Raw genomic sequence first — 26823 nt, 5'->3', positions numbered from 1 at the left:
CTCCAGGTGGGGTCTCACCAGAGCTGAGTAGAGGGGGAGGATCACCTCCCTCGACCTGCTAGCCACACTTCTCCTGATGCAGCCCAGGATCTGATTGACTTTGTGGGCTGCAAGTGCATATTGAGAGCTCCTGTTGAGCTTTTTGTCCACCAGCACCCCCAAGTCTCTCTCCTCAGGGCTACTTCCCAGCCAGTCACTGCCCAGCCTGTATTTGTGCCTGGGATTGCCTTGACCCAGATGCAGGACCCTGCACTTGCTCTTATTGAACTTCATGAGGTTGGCTTGTGCCCACCTCTCCAGCCTGTCAAGGATGGCCTCCCTTCCCTCCAGCGTGTCTGATCAGTTCATGATCAACCTTATGCTCTTCCTAGCAGCTGATGACAGCCACTGGTGAGCATGTACAAAACCCCGCTCTGAAGCTCCACTGAAGGCATGTAAAAGACAGTATCTTCTAGCTTGTCTTGGGTGAGCAGTTGCTGCGTGTGGCTCCACATCAGTGCTTGCGGTGTAGAAATGCCTGTGAAGGTGTGCATGTGGTGGGGCAAGCAGAGCACATCACATGCTCAGTTCTTCCTTAGCACTGTGTGTTGTGAGGAGAAATCCCTTTGGTTGTGTTCACACTGGTTACCACTTTGTTGGGTAAAACTCTTAAAATAAAGAACTTTAGAACTCCAGGTTTTTGGAAGAACCTTAGAATAGAGAAGTGAAGCTACATCCAAAATCATAGGGTGGTTCATTTTAGAATTGTACCCTTCTGATTTTGTCAAGAATGGAATTGTATGGTCTGTGTGAATTTATTGAGGGGAAGCACTGATTGTTCAAGTCTCCACATGTTTTAGTTTATGAGGGATGCTATCTCAGAAGGTTTCTGTTGTGTCCTTGCAAGTTTGTCATTTCCCTCTGTCACAGAGAAAGGAGTATTTGTGATTGATATAAGGTCAGTGGTTTTATCTCTTTATATAAAAAAGTTTACTGCAAAGAGACTTGCCTCAGCAATAGACATGCAATAGTCATTGTTTTTAAGCAACAACACTTCTTATTTTAGTAACATTTTGGAAGTTCCTGTTCCTGTTTTGAAAACAAACATTAGGTGAGAAAAGAGTAACTGAGGCTTGCTGATTTTAAACAATCTTTGGTGCCCCTGTACTTGTCTTCTGGAATAATCTCCCTGATGTTAAAAAAGCATATCAACATTTTATCAGTGTAAGTTTTGTGGCTAATTTCTAGGTTGACTAAAGGGCCTGCTTATGGTAATAGTCCTGGGTATATGAAGTGTTATTTGCAGAGAAAAGTGGGTTTTGTTTTTTAATGACTTCAACTGCACAAGAGTATTCTTTCTCCGTGTCAGCAAGAGTTTTTTTTTTTTTTTTAACATAAGTGTATTCTTAATCAGTAAATGCAAAATTCTGTACACCTAGAGTATTTGCTCTTACTCCACCTCTAACAATATTAAGCAATTGTTTCCACAGGAATGGTACTCTTTACAACAGACAGTGTTGTGGCTTGCTTCAAAGCCTCAGTCGGAACATGTAGGTGTTTGAAGGGTACCAGATCTTTCCATCTCTTGCTATGAATTTTCCAGTGGGTCATTATTTACTTGTTCAAAATTTCTGTCTCAGTACCCAAAACCACCCTGGTGCTTCGTTTTACTGTGGTGATGTCTGAGAAGCCTTTCAAGTGCTGCTGGGCTGCAAGAGAAATCTTTTAGATTCATAGGAAGCTGAAACTTGTGATGCAGTGGTGGTAAGGGTCTAGTCAGCAGTTCCAGTGCCAGCTAGTTTAGAATCTAGCTCTTCATTTCTATCAACTTATCTGGGATTTTTTTTCAATATCATGCATATTAAGAGTAGAACAGCATTAGGAGTTTTCGGTGTTTCACTTTCTTAGGGGAATGCATTTGTAATGGTTCCCTTCATTGGATGTGTGGCAGTTATTAGAGGGACTATGGCTCTTTCATTTTCTTCCCCTCAAGGTGTTACTGAGCCTCCTGGTAGTATACAGAGGAGCGGTTTGACTGGCTTCTCGGATTTATATTACAGGGTTTGGTTAACCTTAAAGGGAAGTTATTTGATTTTATTCTCGAAGAATAAATGCTGTCCAAGGGATTTCTGTCCTCAGCTGGTGAAAGATCTGAGTTTGAAATTATAAGACAAAAATGGATGTGACTGTTTATGGAGTGAACAAAATTTTACTTTGAGATTTAAGGTAGTGTGCTCCCTCTCAGCAAGGGCTGTCAATGGGAAGGGGACCATCAGGTAAACATAACCAGTGCCACCCAGGCAGGGAAGTACTTGTCTTCAGGAGGGAATTTATGCTTTTAAGTATATTACTTAGTGGGCTGGAGGTAAAAACTTGTATGTTTGTAATAATGTCAGGCCTTCCATTCACAAAGAAATTACATATTTATCAAGAAGGGGGTGTGACAGTGGTTGTCCTAAATATGATGGCCTTGTAATAGAGCCTGTCCTGCTCTTGGCTTGCCAGGCATTGCTGTGTGCTTGGACTTGAAATGATCCTCAGCAAAAGCTCTGTTTGAAGAGCAGAACATTTATCTGCAGCTTTGCAAGTGATGCTGAGCTTTGGATGGGAAATGTGGTCAGTATCAGGTTACACTCTGGACTGACGTGAGCAAAACCACTCTGACCCTTTGTTCCTCTGCAAATCCTTTCTGGCTTCCCCCCACATCCTTTTTTTTTTTTTAAATCCAAGCTACATCTTGGTCATATCGATTGAGAAGTGTGTCCTCATCTTGAAACCACTCTTTGGAAAGGGAAAAAGAAATATTAAGAAGGGGAAATGTGTGATAACATGCTGTTGGCAGATGCCAGCAAGCTGCCTGTTAGCTTGCAGTTGCACACAAACCTCAGAAGGGCCTTCTTCAGAGTGAGGCAGATAGCTGGGTCAGATGAGCAGCATATCTTGGTGACATGGCACCTTGTCACCCATCCGGTGGCCTGGAGAAGGCTGGAGGCTGATGCTTTTCATCCTCTTCCTGTCTCAGCAAAATGGCTAGAGTCACAGCTATGACTTTATGGTCACAAGTGGGTCATGAGATCATCTCTCTCATGAGGTAGATGAGGAAAACTGTAATCACAGACTTAATGAGACTAAAAATTTCTTGGACTTGGACAGTCTGTCTCTTATTACAGTGCTTGGCTTCAGCATCTGGAGATTTTGATTTTTTTTCCTAATCCTTTCTGTGCAAATACATAACCCATGTTAATGAAGAACCTCCCACCCCTACTAAAAAAAAAAACCCAAACAAACAACAAACCAAAACAAAACCCCACCAACACAAAAAACCCCAAACCAACAAAAAAACCTCAAATCCCAAACCCATAAACAAAACCCACTGTACGACCAGGATATGATCTGACTTGGCAGAGCTAATGTTGGCAGTGGTGTGTCATTTCTGGGTGTTGCCAGCTGCATAGTGGATCCCAACCTACATTCTTTTTGCTTCATGAAGACTTGACTGTGAATCCCAATGCTGGACCTCATAGGATTACAGTGGAGACATGAGCAGTAACATCTGGACACCAGGAGCAAGCATCATACTTTCAGGAATGCTGGAGGAGTGCATGCCTTGGCACTCCTTTTTTTTGTACCTTTAGAAATATCTAATTGGCAATGCAGCCAGAAACTGCTACTGCTTTTACATGACGCTCTGGTGTGTGTGTACCAGGGGTGTTAAACAATCCCATAGGTGTTGGTGGGGAATGGGAGAGGGGTTAGTGTGAGAGATGAAGTACTTTTAACTTTCCTTGCCATCTTTCCCTGTGTCACAGCAGATTCTCTCCTATGAGACACCACCCATATTTGATAGTTTGTTTTTCATCCTTCCGTCTCAAATCATTCGACAGATCATCTTGCAGCACAGAGTGTGAGAGCAGATCTGGTGGGTTGATACTAGTTGGGTGTAAATGTTAGTCCTTAATAGTTTCAGTGTTAAGAAACTGCCAGGTGAGGAACTGAGAGGAGGAAGAAAGAAGTCGCTGTGATTAATTCAGGAATTGGAAAGAATGGTCAGAGCATAGATGCCTAGGTTTCTCCATGGTGGTACAGACCATGCCATGATTTGTGTTTTGAAAGTTGCTGGGATTAATCCCTCCTTTTTGTATCCTCACTAAAAATGAGTAATGCAGTTAAGGCTTTAAATGGAGATATCCATGGTGGGAGATGCAGTTCTACAGACTGGCATGCCAGTGAGATGTGTTCTATGAAATCTTATGTTTTGCCAGAAATATTTCTGATAATTTGATTTTGTACATACCACCACCACTCCCAGATTAATTTGTGCGGCCTGCCCCATGCACTTAATGCAAAGCTTTTTAGTCACTGAAAAGAGTGCTGGGTTCTGGCGCTGTAGAGCAATTGACTCATTTTGATGTCTAGGCTGCTGTACGGTCCTGGCACACCTTTCTTTCTTGGGTACTGCAGAGTGTTGCTCATGCCTTTTCAAGGTGATGTCCCTGCTGTGCGGTGCACTAAGTCAGGCTTTTGAAGACCATAAGCAGTTTCTAGCTGTGCTCCTGTCATCCCCACATGTTGCTTTCCTTGTCTATAAAGCCAGGGGGCTTTACAGTCCTTGGTTGGAAAGGACATGTCTGTGATCTCTCATGTACAGTTCCTTTCATGCATTATGTTGCCTTTTGGACAGGTAGAGCTGTGATACCAGGTTGTAACAAAGAGATGGTAGCCTGTGTAGGAAGCTTCCCGAAGTAAAAGCAAGAACTGTGGGCCTACCTGGCATGAAGGTTCCCTTAGTCCTACTATCCATGTTGTGAGGTTCCATCTATCTTTGGTATAGTGCTGCAGCAGCTCTGGAAATCAGGCTGAGATAGGTGAGCAATGATCAAGACAGATAGTTGTTGGCACCTTGTGCAGCACAACCAAGTAGAGTAGTGTTGGGTATTGCAAGGCCCTCTACTAAGTACAGACATTTTCAACACTCAAACATTCAGGGAAGAACACTCTAAGTGCCTGCAAATCAGGCTCTCTGTGTGGTGTTTGGTTTGCATGTGAATATTTATATTGCAGAACCCCAGTTTTTTACTGTCAAGCTGCAGGCATCAAGATGTTCCTCACATCTCACTCTGGGATCCTTGTTTATTTTACAGCACTTATTAGTAGTGATCAAGCACAATTGGTAGCTGGACTTCTCTGTCAGCTTGCTTTTTCTGTACCTCTGGGACTTAGCTTTTTAACTGGTATTAAAAAGATGAGATTTGGTTCTTCAAAGATGAGTATCTGATAGAAATGGTTGAGGTAGCGGAAAGTTATGACCTTTCTCCGTTCTGACTGGATTGTAGAATGCATCAAATTTCTTGATCTGGAGAACTAATGGGCTTTAATGGTTCATGATCTCATCAGCTGTGGCCCAGTTTTAGAAAGAAAGAGCATGCTATCAGACAAAAATGGAAAAGAAGCAGTACACCAAATTAATTATATGCAGTAGGAGGATATTTTAGAAATAGTGGCACACCTAATGGAGACTTGAATATGAATTTCACAGAAGTTCAAGATTATGCAATAAAACCTATGAATAACAGGAAAATATTTTCCAGCACCAAATGCTGGAGAACAATACAAGTAAATGAGCAAAGTGCTGGGGAAATATCTGCAGTGTCTCCTCTGCAGGCTAGTGCTTCTGGTATAGGGGTCCACAATTCCTTGCTTTGGATCCATGAACAGGATATTGGGGGCCGTGTCTGATGTTGTACAACCCAGTGATTTTCCCCCAAAGTCACCCAGTGTTCTTGTGCTGTAACTGTGCAGTGATGATGGACCACCACCGAGTTCTGTGTTCTCCCAACACAGAACCTTAAACCATGATACAGTGAATGATTCATAAGCGTGCTTCATTTGTTAATAAGCTTAATTAAAACTGCAGGTGAGTGCTGTGCCTTGGAAGAGTTCTCAAGATGGAGACCATTGTTATTACTTTTCTGCCCAATCTCATTGTTTCTTCTTCTGTATTTCCATTTGTGCACATTCGGTTTCTCTCCGGGTAAAGGTTAGGTCTCTGGTATGCATTGACTGGTGCATCAGCTCCCTTGCTAGCACTTGCTAGCATTCCCCTGCTCTTTCCTTTTTGAGGAACATTGCATCAATGTGAAGATGAGCTACTGCTTTACTCAGCTAGTTAGTGGTTTACTCATTGCCATGGCCCTTGGAGAGATTCCAAACGGGAAGTGCTACCAACTTGCCTGCTTTGCATCCCTCAGTGATTTATTTCTTTACTGCTGTAAACAGCAAAACTGGCATAACTTCCTGGTTTTTCTGCCAAGTTATATTGAGTTAATGTGTGATGAAAAATATGTTTGTTGATCATCTTCAGAACTCAAACATCTTAGAAAGTGGCATTTACTGCATATTGTGCACTTGGTGAGAGACCTGAAATGGGAGCTGTCCAGAGTGCAAAAAGCAACAGGGCTCTATCGCTGTTGAAACATTTTTGTTTTGTAGGTAACAACTGGTTGCTGAGGTTTATTGGCCTTTTGTTACTGTTTGTGGAAGCTCCTAAGTCCTCTCAAAAGCAGAGACTCTGTCCCAGTCTGAACCCTTCTTACCTGCACCAAATATATAGGTGTTTTGTAGGCAGATTTCCATACCTTGCATATGCAAAGCCAATAGCCTGATACCAACTACTGAATGGGTGGATGGGCTTATTTGCTGTAATCAAATAGTCAAACAGCAGAAAATTAAGACCTGCATTTCTCATTGTTTAATTTAGTGTTCCTGCACTGATGTCACTATCTGCCTGGTAGGAAATGAAAGTAGTCTGTGGAAAAAAAACCAACAACCACCATATGATAAAGGTTAGGAGGAAAATCCAGTGATGAACTGGACATGGTGGTATTTGGCACGGTGTTATAAAGCAAGAGGTGTGTTTTATAATTTGCGTGCAGCACAGCTTAGCTCTGCTTTTATGTGTGTGTGGTAGGGAAAAGCAGAATGCGTCCTGCATGTGCAATTTTGGTTTCAGATGGTCTATGTACAGGCTGTGGGAAGGTGGTGGCGGGAGGTAGCATGGAGGTGTTGAGAGGCCCTCCAGGATGTGGTGTCCTGCCCCTGCTCTCTGCAGTCAGAGCAGCCTTTGCTCGCTGCCTGACATCTCGCCTGGTCACCATGCACAGTAACTTGAGCAAATGAGATCACATTTGTCAACCAGGTGGGAAAACAAAGCAGACATGACTGTGACTTGATGTCTCCTGGTTGCGAAGTTGGTTCAGAGAAGGATTTTTGCTGCATTTCTCCTATCTGTTCCCCAAGGCTTTGCCCAAAAGGGAAAACCTTGGCCTTCCAGGGGTCTCTATCACGGTAGTGCTGTTCCACCAGCATATCTTGCCTCACTGCACAGGAGTTTTTTGGCCACAGCAGATTGCTGCAGGAGCTGTGTGGGGCAGGAAGCCACACACCGCAGCATGGCTGACATTGAATTGAGAGGGGAAGGCTGTGAGGTGGGAGTTTCAGCACCAGCTTTGCTGTTTGTGGCTGGTTTGCAGACTTGTCCCATGTGTGGCATATTCTTTGCCCTCAGAAATGACACTCTTGCTGCTAGGGTCTGGTCATCTTTCATGTTTACCACCCTAGTTATTTCTAGCCTCATGCTTGTTTTGGAGTTGTGGATGGAAGCCCTTTTCTGTTTCAGACTCCAGTGTGTGCTTGAGATTCTTGGACGCTCTCTTCTGCCCTGTTTCATTTTGAGTTTCATTTAAATTTCTGAAGGAACAGGTTCTTGCTCAGTGTCGGTACTTTTGGGGTGAATGCCTGGTCTTTGAGAAACTTCAGTACAGACAAGCTGATAAATGAGCAGCTGAATTCCTTCCCCCTGCCACTTAACTCAGGAAAAAAAGGAGTTCAGAAATCTCTCTAGAGAGTAGTTGTTTTTTCTTTAAAAAACTATAAGGAAAACAAAAATATAATAGACCCTGAACCAATTGTGTCTCTCTCTTCTTTTTTTAAATTTTATAACCCTAATTTTTTATTTTTTTTTAATATGCTCTAGAGCAGCCACCTGCAACTATTACTCATAAATTGTTCACTGTTTTAGGGGTGGAATTTCTCAAAAGCAATATGAGTTGGTGTAACTCAGTAGGAGCAGGCTTTGGTTCACGCTTTTGAAAAATTCATGAGTTGGAAGATTTGAAACCTTCTTTTTTATCTATATTTTATTTGTGACACTTCTGGTGGGTTTTTGTGGCAGGAATTTTCACAGGATAGATAAATCTTGTTGCAGCCCTTGATCTTTCTATCTGAGCAAATCTCCTGTTGAGGTGGTAATGTCTTGGATGAAACCAGACTAAAATTGATTAAAGAGTGCAGGATTGGCCAAGAGTCATTAGTTACGCATGACTGTTCATGGCTGGTACACAGCTTATAATTATGCAGCTTGACTGAAAACAAAAGTAATATTTTAAACAGATGTCTTGGAACAAAAAATTAGAATGACAATATTGCAGTAATAGCTGGAATAACTGGTTGTAGGAGTTACAGAAGAGACTTACTTTCCACCCATTTGTGCATTTACCTCCAGAGGGTAAACTCACAGCAGTAATTGTTGTTGGAAAGGTTTCTTTTTCCCCCTGAAACTTTGACAGTTATTGTCACTTGCAGGGGGGAGTTTTGGGCCTTTGTTCCCTCTCCGGAGATGGCCAGGCTGACCTCCAGGGAAGCAGGTATTATTTCTTGGTCTAACTATGCATCTACAGCTGGAATCAGTGTGCTGCAAGGCCTTTCCTCTGTGAATTTCACTCTGTGCCTGGACCTGGAGGTGGTATTGGCAGCCCTTCCACAGTGTTGTGCCACCCTGTGCTTACTCTGTGTTTGAGACCTGGCATCCAAACTAAAGCTTGGAGTGAAGATGGAAATGCTTCTCTTTGGCAGCACCAGGTTCAAAGCTTAGATGGGACAAGGGATGGGGTCATTGCCGTTCACCATATAGCATCTCCTATGGTGTCCAATGCATGGACCTTGCCACAGGCTGTTGAGAAACTGCCTGCATCTGGTTTTGGCACCTGAGGTACAGATTACTTTTCAGGAAGGAGATGTCACTTTTCACTTTTAAGGCACAGTGATTTGAATCTTAAAAACTGCATGCTGTGCAGTTGTAGGAAAAATTAATCTGTTGGTCTGGAAATGCAAACTCCCCTTTGTACTAGAGAACCCTAAGGATTTTTCAAAGGTGCGTGACTTGATAGACAGGTGACTATCAGCCTCAAAATGTACATGATAGTCTGATTAATCCAAACGCCATGTATTTAGTTGAAGAAATTGCTGCTTGACCTGTCCAGCAAAGGCATGCTCAGGTGGAGGTCCCACCTTAATAAAATGCAGAAAGATCTGACCTTCCATAAGTACGATCTGTTAGGAGCTTAAACAAAAACAAAACAACAAAAAAAGAAATAACTAGAGGCATGTGAAAAAAACAAGCTTTACCCTGGTCCAGGCTTAATACTGAACAGGGCCTTGGGAATTGCCTCTGCAAGTGACTGATTACACATGCAGTTTTCTTAATTAAATTTAAAAATTGTGTAGGAAGTCAAAAGATACAGCTACTTGTTTAAGCTAATTAACTCCCCAGGTAGCTTTTATATTTGCTTTATTCACTGCAAGTGTCTGGCTTGTTCTGTTTTTGAAGCCATGTCAGCATTGAAAAAGGTTGTACTTCTAGGATACTTATTAATTGTGCCTGCAGGGAAGAAAAGGACAGAGCAGCAATGGGAGAAAGGATCTTCTGGGCTCCAGGGTAAGTGCAGTTGTCTTTTGTGTCTGATCCAAAGACAATAAAAAGATTCCCACTGATTTCAGTGTACTTCAGATCAAGCTGGCCAGACTGGATTTATCTGTTGTGGGGAAGGGAGGAAGAAATCTGGTAAGCTCGTGTTTGTGAACATTACCGTTCATGCCCAATGCAGTGTTGAAGGGACTTCTTCATGCTGGAACTCAACCTAGTTCACCTTGTCTCCATTTTGGAGAGTGAACGACTCATGGTCAGGCAGCCACCTTATGGCTCTGCCTCTTCTCATCCGCAGTGAGTTTTTCAGGCTCTCTCAGAAGCTGACTGACTATACCTGCTCTTCAAGTTCACTGGATGCTTCAGCTGGGTGTTGATATGTTGCCTGAGAGATTACCCTCCTTATGAATTTGTTTTCCAGCCCTCTTCCATTGATGAATCATGTGCAACCAGTTTTTATTATAGTGCAACTGCATATGATTAAGGAGCCCTGTATTGTTCTCCCTGCATCTATTCCCTTGTGTTCTCCCAAACTATATATATTGTTCTTTTTGGTTTTGTCAATTTTTTGTAGTGCAGAGAGGGTGAGTAAATAAACTCTGCCTAGCTGTCAGGCGCACTGTTAGCACAGTCCTTTTCTGGAGAAGGTGTGCGAGGTGGTTGACTGGGGCCCCTCCTTGTGGGAAACCAATCCCTTGCAGCTGCCTTTGAAGTCACGCAGAGCTGCTCGATCTCAGCAAGTTCAGGCATGGGGCACCATGTGAGTGATTTGAATTATGAGTGAAGTCCTCCTCAGTCCTGTGTGCAGCCTTGCTGCTGAAGTGGTGCGTCTCACAATAGAAGTGTAATGAAACTGTGACTGAACCTCATCAGTCCTTACCTGCTCGTTTCCAGCTTGCTTGCCAAAATCCTCCAATGTTTGTTTTCTCTTAGGTATGTCTGCAAAGTTCAACAGAAATTGAAGTGTATACTTTGCTCTGGGCCAAAATCCTGTGTTGCTTTTACAGATACAAAGGAGGTTCCTGAGCTCCAACTGTTAATATTGCCCACCCTTTGTGCTATGAAGGCACGTGCTGTCTTCTACTTCCTTGAACTAGAGGAGGGCAGCGATTAAAAGCTTTATAGCACTGATAAGCACACTTCCCTCTCCCAGTTAGCTAAAACTTGGCCAAGTTGCCTCTAAAACAGCCAGAAAGCCAATGTTCTTCCTCCCGATTGTTCTCATGGGAACCAGGCTGAGGATGAAAGTGCTGGAGAAAGGGGAGGGTGATTGCTGTTTACAGCTATGTGCACCAATGGTATGGTACTGCACACCCCTAGTTTAGTTGATTTATTCAGGGGTCAGTGGACCTCATAGCACTTGCAATATCATGTATGTGTATAAATTCAGACTACTACTTTGCTTCTCTCAATACAGCAACACTTTTCCCACTGTGGCACATCTCTTGCTCCGATACAAAACCTTCCAGGCAGAATTCTGCAGTTTCCTAAAAGATGTTACCCTGTGTCTAATAGATCTTGGCGTTTGGAAGCTTTTCTCTGTACTTGTTACTTTTTGAATATTAATATGTACAGATGTTTACATTCCTGTATTGCTTATCTCCTGCATTACTATATAGGAGCTCCCCCTTAGTATCATATGCGCTGCCTTCAGGCTGTGGAGTTTCTGAGCCTCTCCTGATTTCTCAGAGAAAGAAGATCAAGATCGGTTGTGTTGCTGGCCAAATTGATCGCAGTTGGATTGTAATAATTCTGTCAAGAAGAATGTGGGCCCTGCTTCTCTGTAAAAGCAGTGGGTTTTGCCTTTAAGCAGCCACAGTTAATGCTGGGAAGGAAAGTGAGAAAGAAACTTGGCACGTGCATGGTACCTGTGTTACACCCTCAGTGTTCTGAGGATGGATCCTGAGGGTGCTCACTGAGGCTGGGAGATACTAACATCACTGTAGCCTTGCCAGGGAGCAGTAGAGGCCTGGGCCACCAGGCAGCTGTTGCTAGATAGGGTTATCCCTTCCATGGATGGAAGACCAGTCTTTTGGCTCCTGCTTGCTTTTGAAGTGTTCAAATCTTCTTAAATAACAGAGCACGGTGATAAGTCCTCTTGGTCTGTGAAAGGAGGTGCTAGTGACAAAAGTTCTTTAGTGGCTGAAGAGATTGAAGACGGGCTTATATTAGGAATGTGTTCTTTTGAGGGAGAAGTAGAGTGCCACACTTCTCATTTGTGGATGTCTGGTTTCAGATGGTTGTGGGTGTATTTCTACATGCCAAATGTAGCTGCAGTTGTTTGCAAATCATGTGCCATAGCTGCACTGCGAAGTGTGAAGGCAGTTATGAAGGTGTAACGCAGGAGCAGAAACGTGGGGAGCTAAGCCGCAAGGACGGCTGAGGTTACCCCTGGGGACTGTGCTTAGCAAGTTGCTTGGTGTGCATGCCACTTCAGCATGTGAGCATTAATCTGCTGTGTCATGGGTTGTTGCCCAGAAAGTGTGAGCAGCTCACAGGAGTTAACAGCCACCAGCACAAGGCCTCTCCATGATGTGTGGCTGGGGGATGGTGATCTGTGCAATGATGAGAGGAAGCACATCCAGTCAGGTGGGTGTTGCTGTCTGTGAGCTGCTCAGTTGTTTGAGGGCAAGCTCATAAGAGGGCAGGTCTATGGGCAAAGATTTTCCCTTTAGCTTTCTAGGTCAGAGATTATTTTCTGTTTCAGATGTGTTCCACATATCTGGGAGTTGATCTCAGATATTGTGTTGGCTGATGTTTAGCTGGTGAAATTTCACCTTTAAAGGAGGCCACAGCAGGTCTGAAAACGAGACTTTTACCAGTGGTCTGTTAAGATACAGTGGAATTAAAATTATCAGAGAAACACTTGAGCCTGTCTGACCTCACCTTGTATAGGGTATGATTTCACTATCGGTTTGTATCCAGTGGTGTGCTGGTGTGCTAAAATTTCAGCAGCTCCTGCCGTGCTGGGTCTTCAGTTCTGGTTTTAGAGCCTTTCAGCTCTAATTTTTCATTATGTCCTGCATACATGTGCTGTAAGAAGATTTTGAGTGTAGCTAGATTCTCATTATTGGGTATTCTTGAGCTGTGGTATGATGTGAGCACAGCTGCTAAGTTGGTGCAGAGGATTTGACTGGTCTTTAATTTTGGAGCCTGGAGGGGTGAGATGTTGTTTTATAACTCTCATAAATCTTCTGATATTATTTTCAGGTTTATTTTGTGTCTGTTTTGTGAGACACTGCTCCCTTGGGCAGAGGAATCCCATTTGCAGTGGTGGAGAGCAAGGTGTGTCACAGAGTCTGGACCAGTTTTGGTTTGTGCTATGTAGAAGATGGATGAAGTTTTTCTTGCATTTCCTGTTCTTGGTCAAAGCGCTTGTGTCTTGAGAAGCCTTTGCTATTAGAACTAATGCAGGATATGCTCTGTATCCCATTGGAGACTACGTCAGAAGAAGGGAGGAAGGATCCTCTTTGTGAATGTGAAGGCAGGAGTCTAATGTATGGAGATTGACAGAGAAATGATTAGGACTGAGGAATGATTTGGAAAACTTAAGTAAGGATTTTACCATGAAATCAGAACTAGTGATATCCCATTAATTAAGTTGAGTGACTATTTATATATATAGATATTTAAAATATTATATGTGGGGTTATATGTATTGTTGTTGTTAAAGACTATGCTTCAAAGCATAGCTGTGTACAAAGCTGTGTATCTGTCCAGTGAATTGAAATTTAGGCAAAAATGATGCATGATATCACTAGTGTTGAAGTGGGGTTTTTGGAATGTCTAATACATTAATGGAGAGAGAGGGCTATTCAAGCACAGCTTCTTAAAGACAGTGTAGAGAGCAGCCCAAGGAAATATGAAAGTCAGTGTTGACTTCCCCCATTTTCATCCATGCAGATACTTTCTGTCCATTTGTAGCATGGCTATTTGGCTCCTTCCTTAGATATATAGAGAGTTCAGTTTTCTTTTTTCTTAATGCTATTCTCTTAAAAGGCAGTTGGTGCTTGGCTGGGTTTTGCAAACCACAGGCAGATGTCGGGTTGGTTAGTGGTGGGCCCTGCGCTGCTGCTCTGGGAGTTTAGGCTTAGGGTTAGAGATCTGAGTGATGTGTTATGTATTAACACTGGGGAGGAATCAAAGTGTTGGCAGCATACATTGTGTGTTGGAAGATGGAACCTGGGATCGTCGTCCTTTCTTTCAGGACTGGGAAATAGTTTTGTACTTTGCAGCCAGTGCATACCCAAGTGTAATAAATTCCAAGCACCTCTGTGATGAAACTCAGTGTTGCTGATGTAAAAGACATGCTTCTATTTCTGCCAGAGCAAGCAAAGGTGGCTGTACAGGAATAGAGAGGGCTTGAACAGTCATGTTGAGTCATTCCTCCAGAATGCCCTATCTTCAGAATTTCTGTTCAGCACAAATTACTGATACCCATGAGGTGTTAAGCTCCTCTTCACTGATTTTTAACCTTGCAGTTAGGGGTGTGTGTCGGGGTGCTGCCTTTGTTTGTTGTTTTAGTTTTTGTGGGGAAATTTATGTGACAGCCTGACTCAAACTTCAGGGATCCTTAGCTATGTGTTTTGCTAAAAACTGGTGAACAAAACCCCTCAAACAAACCCCAAAGCATAACAAAAATTGAAAAATCCACTTATCAAAATACAAATACCTTCTTCCAAGGACGGATTGACCGACACTGGAATGAATCTCTGATCCCTGAAATTGAGTTCTATATCTCTATCTAATGTAGATTAAATGAGAATAGATCCTTAGGTAACAGCACTAGCAGTTTTTTATTTCCTATGGCTAAAGCCAAAAGGTGATTTATGTAAGAAATTAAAGTTTATCCCAGCACTGATTATATTTTGAGACTTAATTTCAATGAGTTAAGAAATAACAAGGAGAAAATGTGCATATAATTCACCAAACAGTTGCCCATGGATCTGTTCAGAGAATTGAATGTGTTTGATGTTACTCCTTTTCTCGTTTTTCCCCTTTGAATCTTTATTTCCTCTAGCAGGATGGCAATTGTTCCACATTCAGGGCTCCATTAAAAAAAATAAGGAACTTGATTCCTTATTTTTCCTAGAAGTGCTGAACAATTTGAGCCATGAATGCTTGATTGCTTTGTGTAGAATTAAGGGTGTGTACAAGAAATATATATAGATCTCCATACATTATCAGATGTTGGTAGCATTTATCATGCAAAGTCCTGCCTTGAAAAAGAATCTTCTAATGTTTCTGTATTTTTTTTCAGGTGGATTTGGAGCCAGAAGGCAAAGTGTTTGTCGTCATAACTCTTACAGGCAGCTTCACAGAAGGTAAGGGAATTATTTTCTATTCTGTTTTGTTTCTATTAGGAGCTGGACTCTGGTGTATATTCTTGCCATCAGTGGTGTGTAAGTGAATGACATTCTTCACCCAGGCCATGTGCTGTTGCTGGAGATTTCTCGAGTGACGGGAAATCTGGAAAGGGCTGTTTGTATCAGCTCATGCTGTGTATGCTTGCTGCTGCACTGATCTTGGATCCAGGAAGCAGATTCGTGCTTGCTCTGGTTTATTTATCTGAAGTTGTCCTTCAAACAAATTGTTTTTGTCACTTGTACTTTTCACCTGGGTGCCTCTTGAAAGGCAAACTAAGGAGCATGTAGAGCATGTCTAAAACAGAATATGTTTGAAATATCTGGATGATTTTGATTCCATAATGATTCCCATCTACTTCATGTGCTTTTCAGTTTCCCAAGTTCACTTTGCACAGGAAATTTACAAGTTTTTAGTGTGACACATGCCCTGAAAAAAGACTATCCAGGCAGCTGTAATTCTTGTTGTTTGTAACTACCTTTTATAGTGTGTTGCTTTTAATTTCCGTGTTGCTTATTGGGATACCATCTATGAGCGTAGATATGAGTTGCGCTGAAGGAACCCAGAAAATTTGGGCTGGGGCTCAGGAAAAGATTATTTTCTTTGTCATAGTTCTTACTTGTTTTAGCTGCATTTGTTGGGGAGTGTTTTCTGTACAGAAACCAAGAATTGAGGCAGGATCTGCTCTACTGTCTCTTACCTGCAGCATGGGGGAGCTGGACTTCTAATGCTTTTTCTTTCTCTGCCCCAGAAACTATTTGCTCAGCATGAAGGCTGTGCTGAGGGCAGCAGCATGGGCAGCCCACCCTGCTGTGGTCTATCTTGAATGTGAGTGGGACATGGGCTGGAGGGGTGCTTGATTCAAGGCTTCTGAGGAAGCCTAGCAGTTCCCCTAGCTCACATTTTGTGCCCAGGCCTGTCAGTGTCCCTGCCTTTGTTTTTCAAGTGCATGTTGGCAGACAAGCTTGTGCTTTACTTGGACCCATTTGGGGAGCTGCCTTGCTTGTGCTGAGCTAGTGGCCTGGTGCATGCTGGATCCTAGGGAGCTGCTGTATCAGCGGAGCTGATGAAGCTTTTGCTTTACACCTCAGGAGTACTCTGCTTGGGATGGATGTAGCCTTTAAAGCATTTGAGCTGATTACAGAAGTGATCAGCTGAGTCACACCTCAGGGCCCAGCAAAGGTTTTCTGGGAGACAGTGTCTTCCATAGCAGTGCCCTGAGCCCTGTGGAAATAGACATGGACATGGTGGCAGGGTTTGCAAATGACCTTCCCTGTATGGAACTGGGGCTGCTCTTAGTCTTAGGGACTGTGGGCAAGGTGTAACCCCACTTCCAGAAGGTATGTTAGGAGGGAGACCTGAACAGAAAACCTTGGTGACTTGGACTCCTAAGAATTGTCTTGAAGTGATGGAGATGATGAGGATTATCACACCCTGGCACTGCATCAGGGCTGGGAGCACCAGAGTTCCTTTTCCCAGTGAAGCTTATTTACCATGTAAGGCTGGTCAGGCTACATAGTATCACTACAACTTCCAGTTCTTTATTTGTCAATTAGGAACACCTCTTCTCTGCCCTGTCTCAGCTTTGGGGGCTAGGAACTGCTCTCACATTTATCCATGCTTAAAATATTAAGAGACTATTTTCTATTTAAGGGAGACACTGGCTACACCTGTACCTTTGACAGGGCAACATGAAGATTACTTTTTCAAGTCTGTGGTGGGTTGAAATTTCCCCCCCAACATTACAAATAGAAAGCTTTTCCCAAATTAAGTTAACCAGAGTACAGGGACACTGCAAAGGGGTGCTAGGGAGGCCTGGAGCGCTTTTGTGGGTCCAGAGGTCATGTGTTTTAGGGGTGAAAAGGATATTAGGAATTGGCTTTGCCTGGTGCCTGTGATAGGGCCCATGAAGGGAAGAGAGTAGAATTTTTCTGACCTGCATCCCAGTTTGTATCCACATACAACGTATCACGCTTGGCTGTTTAAAGCTGGTTGATCAGGGTCAGTGGGCTTTGAACATAAATCCAGAATGTTCTTCAAACTTGTGCTAGTAGCTAAGCTGTTAAAACATTGCTAATAAGGTCTCAAAGGTGAGAGATGGATAAATTAAATGTTTGTACCACTGCTGCTTTCTGAGGAAAGTGGGAAATGTTGAAATATTTTACTTCCCTTTCCTCAGTTATTGTTGAGAATGTGTGCACTTACTGAATAGGAGGATCAAAGACAGATCTTGGGTGTGTGTGTGTGTGTGTGTGTGTGTGTGTTTGTCTGGTTAGCTCCATATGTGATCACATTTACAGTTTCCAAGAATAGACAGGGCAAACCTGATTCCAGATACTGATTTTTCCCAGTCATTTAATAGTGGAGGCATCCATCAGGGAGGTCTGTTTGACAATATCATGTTTTATTCTGCTTTTATGCGTTGGTTTGGTTTTATTGTTTTGTTTCATTTTGGGTTGCTTGTTTGTTTGTTTTTCTGGAAACATGCAGGCTTAGAATTGTTTGAAAACTTATTTTTCTTTTAAAGTCTGAGAATAATTCACAACTTGAAAGCACACACACACAAAAAGTGACTTCTGACTTGTTTGTCCTAATCTGGAGGGCAGCCACTTCCACATCCTTCCTGCTAGTTACGGCTAACGTGGCAGAGACCACTTGAACCTGTGTGTGTCTACAGGTATGCAGGAAACCCAACAACAGTTGGGTTTGCATTAGACAAGGTTGGGGTAGCACGTAGACCCATGTGGAGTTTCAAGGAATATGATTTTTTTCAGGATGTCTGATCATTTCTTGTGATTCATGAATAATTAAGTGTGTAACTCCAGTGCGTCACCTGCTCTGCACAGGATTCAGCAGTGATGTGGTGATGCAAAAAAACAGCCAGGCTCCAGCAGGTAAAAAGGGCAACATGGCAGTGTCTGCAGAAAGGCTCCTCAAGACACCCACATGCTTTGTCCGGCAGCTCTTGCCTCACTGCTTTTAGTAGACCATGTGGACAGAAGGGTAACGTAACAGAGGCAGTCTGGTGAGTGAGAGGCATCTTCCTTTGAAAAGCTTCTGAGGGCTTCACTGAGAAATGGTAGAAGGTCTGTGCCTACTGCTGGTCCTCACACTGCCAAATATTATTCATCTCAGAGAGGATTTATTCCAAGCTAGTCGTTCTTTTTATGGGAACAGCTGATTTCACAGTGTCTCAGCCACCATCATTTAATTTCATTGAAGTCAAAGCCTTAAAAGTGGCTAAAGAGAGGGGGGGGTGAAGAAAAGGAAAAAAAAAAAATAAATCAAAATCCAAACAACCACAAAACACTGGGATGGTAGGTCCACCTGAGCCTGGGTTGTTTTGTTGCCTTAGAAAGCTTACACAAAACAGAGTCCCAGGGGGATAGGTAGCTTGTTGTTTCTTCCCTTTTGGGAGTGGCTGGGGTTTTTTGCTTGATCAAATGTCCTTTTGACCAAAAGTCTTTCATGTGGCTTTGCTCACCTGTGGCAGGGATGGGGGACATACGTGGCACTCTTGTGAGGGTCTGATGTGCCTGACAGAAGCATTTGTGTACAGGACAGGATGGGAAACATACAGCTTGAAAGAGGTTAGTCCTTTGTAGGTTTCCAAATGGCTCTTCTGGCCATCAGTGTTAACCTGCTGGTTTGAGGCAGGGAAATACTCTTCTTTCATGTGTTAAAAATGTGTGTAATTTTTCAGGAAGAGAAAAGGATGGAGCAATAGGAAGCAAGGGAAGTCTAGCAAAATTATTCCTGCCTGTCTGTTCTCTCTGCTGGATCTATTTGTTGCTGTGCTAAGCTGGATATGATTATATTATCTCCTCTCATTCAGCTGCCATTTCCTGTGTAAAACAACCAGTGCAAAATTAAAATGAAAATCCCCTTACCTGTGGAGGAGATTACCCCTACAGCCCTGTCTCTGCTGGCAGTGCTGGGTCCTGACGGCCCTGGCACCCATCGGGGGTGGAAGGAAGTACCCTCTTCTCCAGCCATTTCCCTCAGTGACCCAAGACCTGCTTCACTCCAAGCTGCCTGCCAAACACAGAGCATTACTTAGGAATTGATTTTTTTTTTTTTTAGTATTATTTTTTCTTCCTTCCCCCCCAATTCCTTCTTTCCTGAGTTTCTTTATTTAACTTACCTCACAGTGGGATTTTTTTTTTCAAGTCATCAAAATGATGATTTATTTTAAATTCCCCTTATTCTTTTTACTCTGGACAGGAATGTTGGATATGAGTTTTCTTGTTTTGGTGGTTTGTGGGGGTTTTTGTGTTTTGCTCCCCCCTGCCCCCAGTAATGATGCCTTTAGTCTGTCTTTTTTGTCTCCTTGCCCCTTTCTCCTTTTAAAATAAGAGAAGTGGCTTCTCTGAGAAGTCTGCCTTTGCTGTGGATATTCCTCATCCATGGATGTGAGGCACACTATCAGCTGAGGAGCTGGGGATGGGAGCTTGTGCAGTGCGCTGCATGTACGACCAAGCAAAGCTCTAGCTATTGGAAGACAGCTCAGCTCTGTCTAGCCCTGGGGACAGCAGGAGCAGTGGTTTAGTTGAATCATTTGTCTTGCTTCCCTTTCTCCCTGTGGTGACCTGTGTGTGTTGCAGGATCTCTGAGATAATCCAAGATCTCAGCTATCTTTTAAGCCTCCTTTCAAGGAAAATTTCTGCTTTGCTAATCTTTAAAGCAGGTAGTGCTGCTAAAGTTCCCTAATGCTGTTCCTCTGCTCCTAACCTTGGCCATAACCATTTCCAGGTGGAGAGTTTCTGAGTAGTGTTATCTTCCCCAGCACTTCTTGAAAACTTCTGGGAGCACCCTGGAAGGGGGACACTATTGGCTGGGGGCTGTTGCAGTCCTCCAGTGTGGTGTTTTTGAGTATCATTTCCCTGCACTCTCCCAGGGTGTCATCTGTAACTCCTTGGTTCTGACTGAAGGCAATCTGATGCCTCTAGGATAACTCCATCTTTGGAGCTTGTGTTGTTCATAACAAATGACTGTGATACTATTGGGGTGCCTCATCAGGTGTTGCCTAGTTGGTGGCCTGGATTCAGACCTGTTCTCCAATACATATCTCTCTTTGCTACTGGATACCAGTTTCAGATGTGAAAGGGCAAGGCATGGATTGCTTTCTTTTCAGGCAGGGGTGATTGATTTGAAGCCTTGCAATGAGTTTGAGTGATCTGCTTCTTTTGTTGGTGCTTCTGGACTCCTGTGAGACGTTAGTGGAGATTCTCAAGAGCAGGTGATCATGCATAGGTCAGAGTGTTTTGCTGCAGCAAGATCGGACTGGACACCAAGAGTCTTCAGATATGTGCCTGAAGGACAGCTTTATCCTCTCTCTTGCAATATTGGAGTCCCTGATCAAACCAAGCCCCCTCACAGCTTTGCTGGCAAGGTGTGTGCCCTCAGTTTGCCATCTCTCTTGCTATTTGCTCTTTTTAATTCTGAGCAAAGCAGATTGTTTGACTGAATTAATGAATGAAGAAAGCCCTGTAGAAAGTAAAAGTGCTCTTTTTCAGTGCTTCAAAATTTGAAATGTGGCCTTTTTTTTTTTTTTTCTTCTTTTTTAAACATTGTCACTCAAAATGACAATTCCCATTAGAAGTACAGTTTTAATTTCATCATAGCAGTTGCTGCTTTTCTTTCAGTGTTAGGAAAGACAAAGACAGATTTGAGTTCTGGGCAAGAAATAGAATAATGACAATACTGAGAAGCCAAGTGACTTGGTAGAGCAGATATAGCACCCATTGCTAAATATTTAATGTTGGTGGGCTTTGCAGCAGCAAGGAAGCCTGAACCTGCCTCTAGAGCAGGAAATGCTTCTCTGTGTTGCTGTGGGTGTTGCCCACTGTTGTCACATTAGGTGTTTGGAATGGTTTGTTCTCATGCATGAAGACATTTAGTCTTTTGTTGTAATTTTTCTTAGAATTTATTTTTTTTATAACCTGAAGTGGGTTTTATCTTAAAAAGTAGTATTTCCTCAGGCACCAGTAAAGATCTGTAGCTTTGAAGTCTCAAGTGATAGACAGGCTTTGTGCTCAGAAGGCTGTTCTGTACTGTAATGTAACTCCTGAGACACAAAGCTTCTATCTGCAGGTACATTATTAAGTTCCTACACAGAGGGGAGAAAGTGACATTTACCATCCTTCTCTAAGCTTCCATATGACTGCTTTCAGCCTGTTTTTAGGAAGTCAGGAAGGAAAAATGGCACGTTAACACTTCCTGCCTGTTTTGGGTTCCTAGCCCAAGCAGGAGGGTTTTAGGACATGTAATAGACACCGTCCAGAGAACGTTCTGATCCGAATAGGCAATATTGGTGCAGAATAGGATAAAGTTAGTTTTGCTATCCTTCGTTCACAGTCTGACAACATGGAAATCTTTAATGTCTAGCCCAAAGTCTTACATGGCAAAGAGCAACAGGAGACATATTTAAATATTGCAGAGAGAACCCAAGTGTTTTTTTGCACCCTGACACTCCTCTATCTCACATATGCCTCTCCTCCATTAAAAGACAACAAAAAAAGGAAACAAAAAATCAAACCACCAACAACAAAACCCCTCAAACAAAACCCAAACCACAAAAAAATCCAAAGAAACAAAACACAAAAACAAAACTGCAAAGAAAAGGCAAGTGAAGTAAATTCTGAATATTCACAGGAAAAAGGGATTTCAACAAGTGAAAACAAACAAAACTGTTTGATTGCTGGAACACTTAGACTCTGGGAAATAAAGTGGCTTGCTCAGTGTTAAGGAAGGAGGTGAGCAGCCCCCCCCAGCTCCCTGCACGTTCACAAGACCACCTTTATTTCTTAGAAAATGATCTATCTGAGCTCTACAGCTATTGCAACGTGTCTAATGCTGAGAGAGTTCTGGCAGTCATTCATAACATGCCAAGATCTCCCAACTACCTAGGTATCCAGAGGCTGTAAGAATGTAACAAACGGCAATATCAGGGTTAACTTTACTTCCTTAGTGGGCTGTGTTTTGTCTGGGCTCTGAAACCTGGATATAAATATGCAAGCTTGCAATGTGCTCTGGGATTTCAGTGTTCCTGGCTGTAATGAGGAACAGGGAGATTTTTTTTATTTTTTTTTCCTTTAATGTGATTCCTGGAAGAAGTGACGATGGTTCTCAGAGGAGATAAAATACATTTTCTTGGCCTTGGAGGACAGCACTGTGCCGGATTGGGTGTTTATGTTGCAGTGAAGCAGGATGGCAAATGAGGGCTGGAAGGAGCAGAGCATGAATCCATTAGAGGTGGAGATTGTGATTTGATAGTGGGGATGAGGACAACAGCATTCTCCCCTGTGTTGGGGGATGCCATTTCCTGGCCATCTCTCTTTGCAGCTATTGTGGTCAAGAGCTCCTGAATCATGCCATGGACTGGGATGAGGGCACACCACTGGAATGAAGTGTGCATCAGTACACCTCATGCTGCACCATAATTTCCCTAGCTACAATTTGCAAGGTACTAGACTGAAGAAGTAAGTGAATGGCTGTCCTAAAGCCCCAGTAGTTTACTTAAGGTTGCTCTCTAAATCTGGAGCAGAAATTGGAGAGGAAAAAAAAAAACAACAGCAAAACCAGAAAAACCACCCCCAAACAAACAACGAAAAAGACCCAAACAACCCACAAACAGCAAAACAACCCCCCAAAAAAACACACAAAAAATGCTCCCCAAAACAAAACCCATACCTTTCTTTTCTTGTCTGTCTGTCTTTGTCTGTCTTTTTCATAGCATCACCTTCACCTAAATTACACTGTGTCCCATTTAATATCCAGATCTGTCAACAATGGATGCTAGAGGAGATTCCTAATTTAGGTGGTACAACCAAAGGCAAGGGTTTTCCTTGTGGCTGGCTGGCTGGCAGTCTAGTCTGTCAGGCGTCCAGAACTCCCTGTCACTTGGCTGCTGTACAGGGCAGTGCTGGACTCAGTGCATGAGTGGGTCTGCTGGGCATGAGAGTGTGTGAGGTAACAAGATGATGTTGTGCCACAGTGCTTAATTACCTCAGTTTACCTGGAAGGTAATAACTTGTCACCAGTGCTTGCGAGGAGCAAAGTTCCCTCTGGCCCTATAGGCATACAGAGCACTAGCAGCATTGGTCTGCAACATGTGGATACTGCAGCAGTTGGTTCCTGCATCTCACTGGAGCGAGACAAGATCTCATTGGTAGCCAACAGTAAGGGGTCTTCAGCCTTATATGAGCTGGTGCAAAGCTGTAGGAAGCTGTGCTTGTCTTCTAGTGATGCTTTCACTGTCAAGTCCTCATGCTCACAGTTTATACATCCCTGTTTTGGGTGTGTCCAGCATGAAAGATGAAGTTTTCTACTCTTCAGTGTCAGCTGAAAAACTTGTGGTGGTTTTTTTCCTTACCCCCACCTCCTTTCTTTTATGGAAATGATCCAGTAATTTTCCAGAATGAGACACTGGATCAAAATACAGCTTTGAGCAAAGAGATCCTGATGTTGTTTTGCCAGGGCAACCTCAAGCTTGTCAGTGGAGAGGGTGGGAGGGATGAGGGCCTTTGCCAACTCTGTCACCTTCTGCTGACTTAGAGGAAATCTGCCCATTTGTGATCTTCTGGGAGAAACTGCATGAGATCAGTGTGACTTTGAGGACTATGGATACCACCTGCACTGAGCAGGTTCCCACCCCAGTGACTGTACCTCCTGGCAATGCTGATACTGCAGGGACTGAGATGGTTTCATAATTGTGTAAATCTGCCTGTGTGAAAAGATGCTGTTGGGTTTCCCTTGAACTGACCTTGCATGGGGCCAGTTCTGCACGGGCTGGCTGTACTAGGGAGCTGAGCAAATCTGGATGCTCTGTTGCTGCAGGGCATGAGAAAGGCAAGCAGGAGAAGGTCTTGTGCTGTCTTGTAGGACACGGGGCAAGGACAGTGAACAGCGGAAACACTGGGAAAAGTCACTCAAAGTAGGAGATTGGGCTGGAGGGTGATGATGGGTGAGTGTGGGCAGAAGCTGTAAGGGAGAAGCTTAAAAAAGCTGAAAGGGTTAAAGAAGGTGGGAATGGGAGAATGTGGACTGTTGAATGGTAGATGAGCTGCGTAGGATGAGTAAAGGCTGCAGTGAGAGTTGTGATCAGCAAAGTCCATTTCTTGCAGTAATGTGGAACCAAGTTTTAATCCCAGAATCTCAGCTCTTTTCTGCCGTCTAGCTGTCAGACTCACTGAGCAAGTGTCTGTCACTCATGCTGGTTCTGCACAGCAGAGCAGAGTCTTTCTGTATAGTATTCCCTCTTAGTGCTACCTTCTCATCCTGACCTGTGTGCCTGAGACCACAGCTATGCTGGTGAACCAGGACTGAAGGCTGCTCCACTGCCAGGGGCTGAATTTCTTTCTGATAAGTAGTTCTCTTTGTTTAGAAAACTTACGTCATTGTCTTAGAAACCTTTTCATTTGAAGGACATCACTGTTAGAAAATTGAACTCTGAAAAACTAGGAACTGCTGAATTTTGTGTCTAAAATGTGTCCTCACTATATATTCATGATACAGACTTGCAAATCAGCAAGGCAGAAAGTTACTACTTCTCCAGCCTGCCCACCTCAGAGTACTTAAGTGGTGGGTGAGGAATCTGGGGCCTCAGTCTGGTCCTTGTTCACTCTAAATGCAAGGTAAAGCAAGAAAAACAAGTCCTTCAGAGAAAAGCTCCAGTGTTGCATCAAAAGGGCAGATGATAACTTGCCTGTGAGGGCCATCACACACCTTAGTTAGAGAGGCACCTTGTGTCCCGGGTGGTGGGCACGCAGAGCTGAGTCTGCTAGTGCACACAGCTGTAAGGATGGGTGCAGAACCTGGATGCTAGGCATGTGGACCCCAGAGAAGGCACAGTAAAGTATAGCTGATTTATTTTTTATTTTTTCCTCCCCAAGATTGCTTTCACACCCCTCACTGTGCCAATGCAGCAGTTTGTGGAGTGCATGGCAAACCAGATTTGGGAGCTGATCTGGCTGGAACATGGCAATGTGGCAGGGAGTGGAAGAAGGAAGGCAGGGTGCTATGTTGGGGGAGAATTGTTTAAATCTGTGCAAGGATTATTGTGAGCATCAGACTAGAGGCTGGCTTCATCTCCTGTCATTTGAGCCTTATCAAATTCCCTCCTTGTGTGTTACTTCTCCATTAAGAAACTGGGGGGTGGTGGGGTGGTGGTGGTGGGGTGTGGAATGAAAAGAGGTGTAGGTTTTAGGTGTTTCTCACAAGCTTCTGGAGAAAGTGACTTTCCTTCCACTCACCCCCATCTGCTTGTTCATTAATTGAGAAGTGAGATGGGACAGCCCATGGGGAGGCAAAATAAGTACTTATTACAACTGCTCTTACACCTGGTGGAAAGGGCCACCTATATGTCGGTGGCACTGGTGGCTGTTCTGGAGCAAGTGAAATCAACACAGTCCTTCCCTCCATATGTAAACAAATCCTGAGCTAAGGCAAACACCTTCTCCACCTGGCACCCAATGTTTTGAAAGCTGTCCCAAATCCATACAAATACATCTGCTGTTGACATCCCAGGAATGGAGGGAAATATATATCTTGAGGGCAAAGCTCTGTTGGGGGAGGAGATGGGGAAGGCAGATAGGTTAGTTCTAGCAGTGTTGTCTGTATGGGAAGCTGCTGGGGACTGCTGTGTTTTCTGAACATGCTGCTCCTCCTGGCCTGCAGCCCTTAGGAAATCCCTCTGGGAAATCCTAATAATCTTCTGGCATGAGGAGGGATGTGGTGTGTGGCAGAGCAGCAATAATCTGTGCCATCTGCAGAAGTGGTCTAAGATGGGCTGTGCAGTGAAGCCAAGTGTGATTGCTAGCCTGAACACTTGAGGACTTTAGTATTTCCTTGCTTCATGACCAAGATGGAGACTCTTGATGAGAAGAGGTGCTGCTTTTTGGCAGATACTTTGATGGTAGCAATAAGCTTGGAATACAGGAGGCTGTATTAAATTTTTTTTTTGACAGATGCTTTGCTGCAGCAGTGTCTTGCTCATCCCATGGTGTGTGGGAATCTGTGTGGGAGAGCGACTTGGTAAACAACCTGCTTTTTAAGGCTGTTGCAATTAGAGAACTTATTAGCAAACTGCCACATGGGAATCTCCAGAATACTGGGGATCAGCTGTATAATCAGAGCTGAGTATGCAGCCAGACCACTTGGGCTGGGTCTGTACAACTCTTGAGTGACCAGTCAACCAGGAGAATCCAGGTGATGCAGGCTGGTGATTCAGGTTTTGGTCATCCTCCCAGGTGAGCACAAGGCCAGTCTACATCCAGCAACTGGGGAAAGGCTGGGACTTCAACAGAGAATAAGGGAAGTGTTTAACTTGTCTTTCTTAATTATCTTTCCCCATTGATTTATTCCTGACTAGATTCCAGTTGTGCTTTGGATGACTGTTTGCTTTCCCACTGAGAGATGCAGTGCCCTGGGTGTGAAGGCTTGAGTTTTTGTTCTAGGGACAGCTGCCATGTTGAAGAGGCTGAGGGGAGACCCTACAAGTCCCTGGAAGGCGGTTGTAGTGAGGTGGGTGTTGGTCATCTGTGATAGGACATGAGGAAGTGGCCTCAGGTTGCACCAGGGGAGGTTTAGATTGGATATTAAAAGAAATGTCTTCACTGAAACACTGAAATAGGCTCTCCTGGGAGGTGGTTGAATCACCATCCCTGAAGGCATTTAAAGCACACATGGCTGTGGTGCTGAGGGACAAGGTTTAGCACCAG

At 43.6% G+C, this 26823-nt stretch overlaps 1 protein-coding gene across 1 annotated transcript in view; it reads left to right on the top strand.

The window, feature by feature from the left end:
• Positions 1–26823, top strand: part of PRKCH (protein kinase C eta) — a 112337-nt gene that overhangs the window by 12829 nt on the left and 72685 nt on the right. Inside the window, exon 2 of the mRNA XM_068148941.1 lies at positions 15000–15063. Coding sequence (XP_068005042.1) covers positions 15000–15063 — 64 coding nt within the window. The remainder of the gene's footprint in view (positions 1–14999; positions 15064–26823) is intronic.

The sequence above is a fragment of the Melanerpes formicivorus genome, unplaced genomic scaffold, assembly GCF_026170545.1.
Source record: "Melanerpes formicivorus ecotype bairdi unplaced genomic scaffold, bMelFor1.0.p_v2 SCAF_17, whole genome shotgun sequence".
Lineage (NCBI taxonomy): Eukaryota > Metazoa > Chordata > Aves > Piciformes > Picidae > Melanerpes > Melanerpes formicivorus.
The sequence above is the reverse complement of the archived record's forward strand: the minus strand, read 5'-3'. Positions and strand labels throughout refer to the sequence as shown.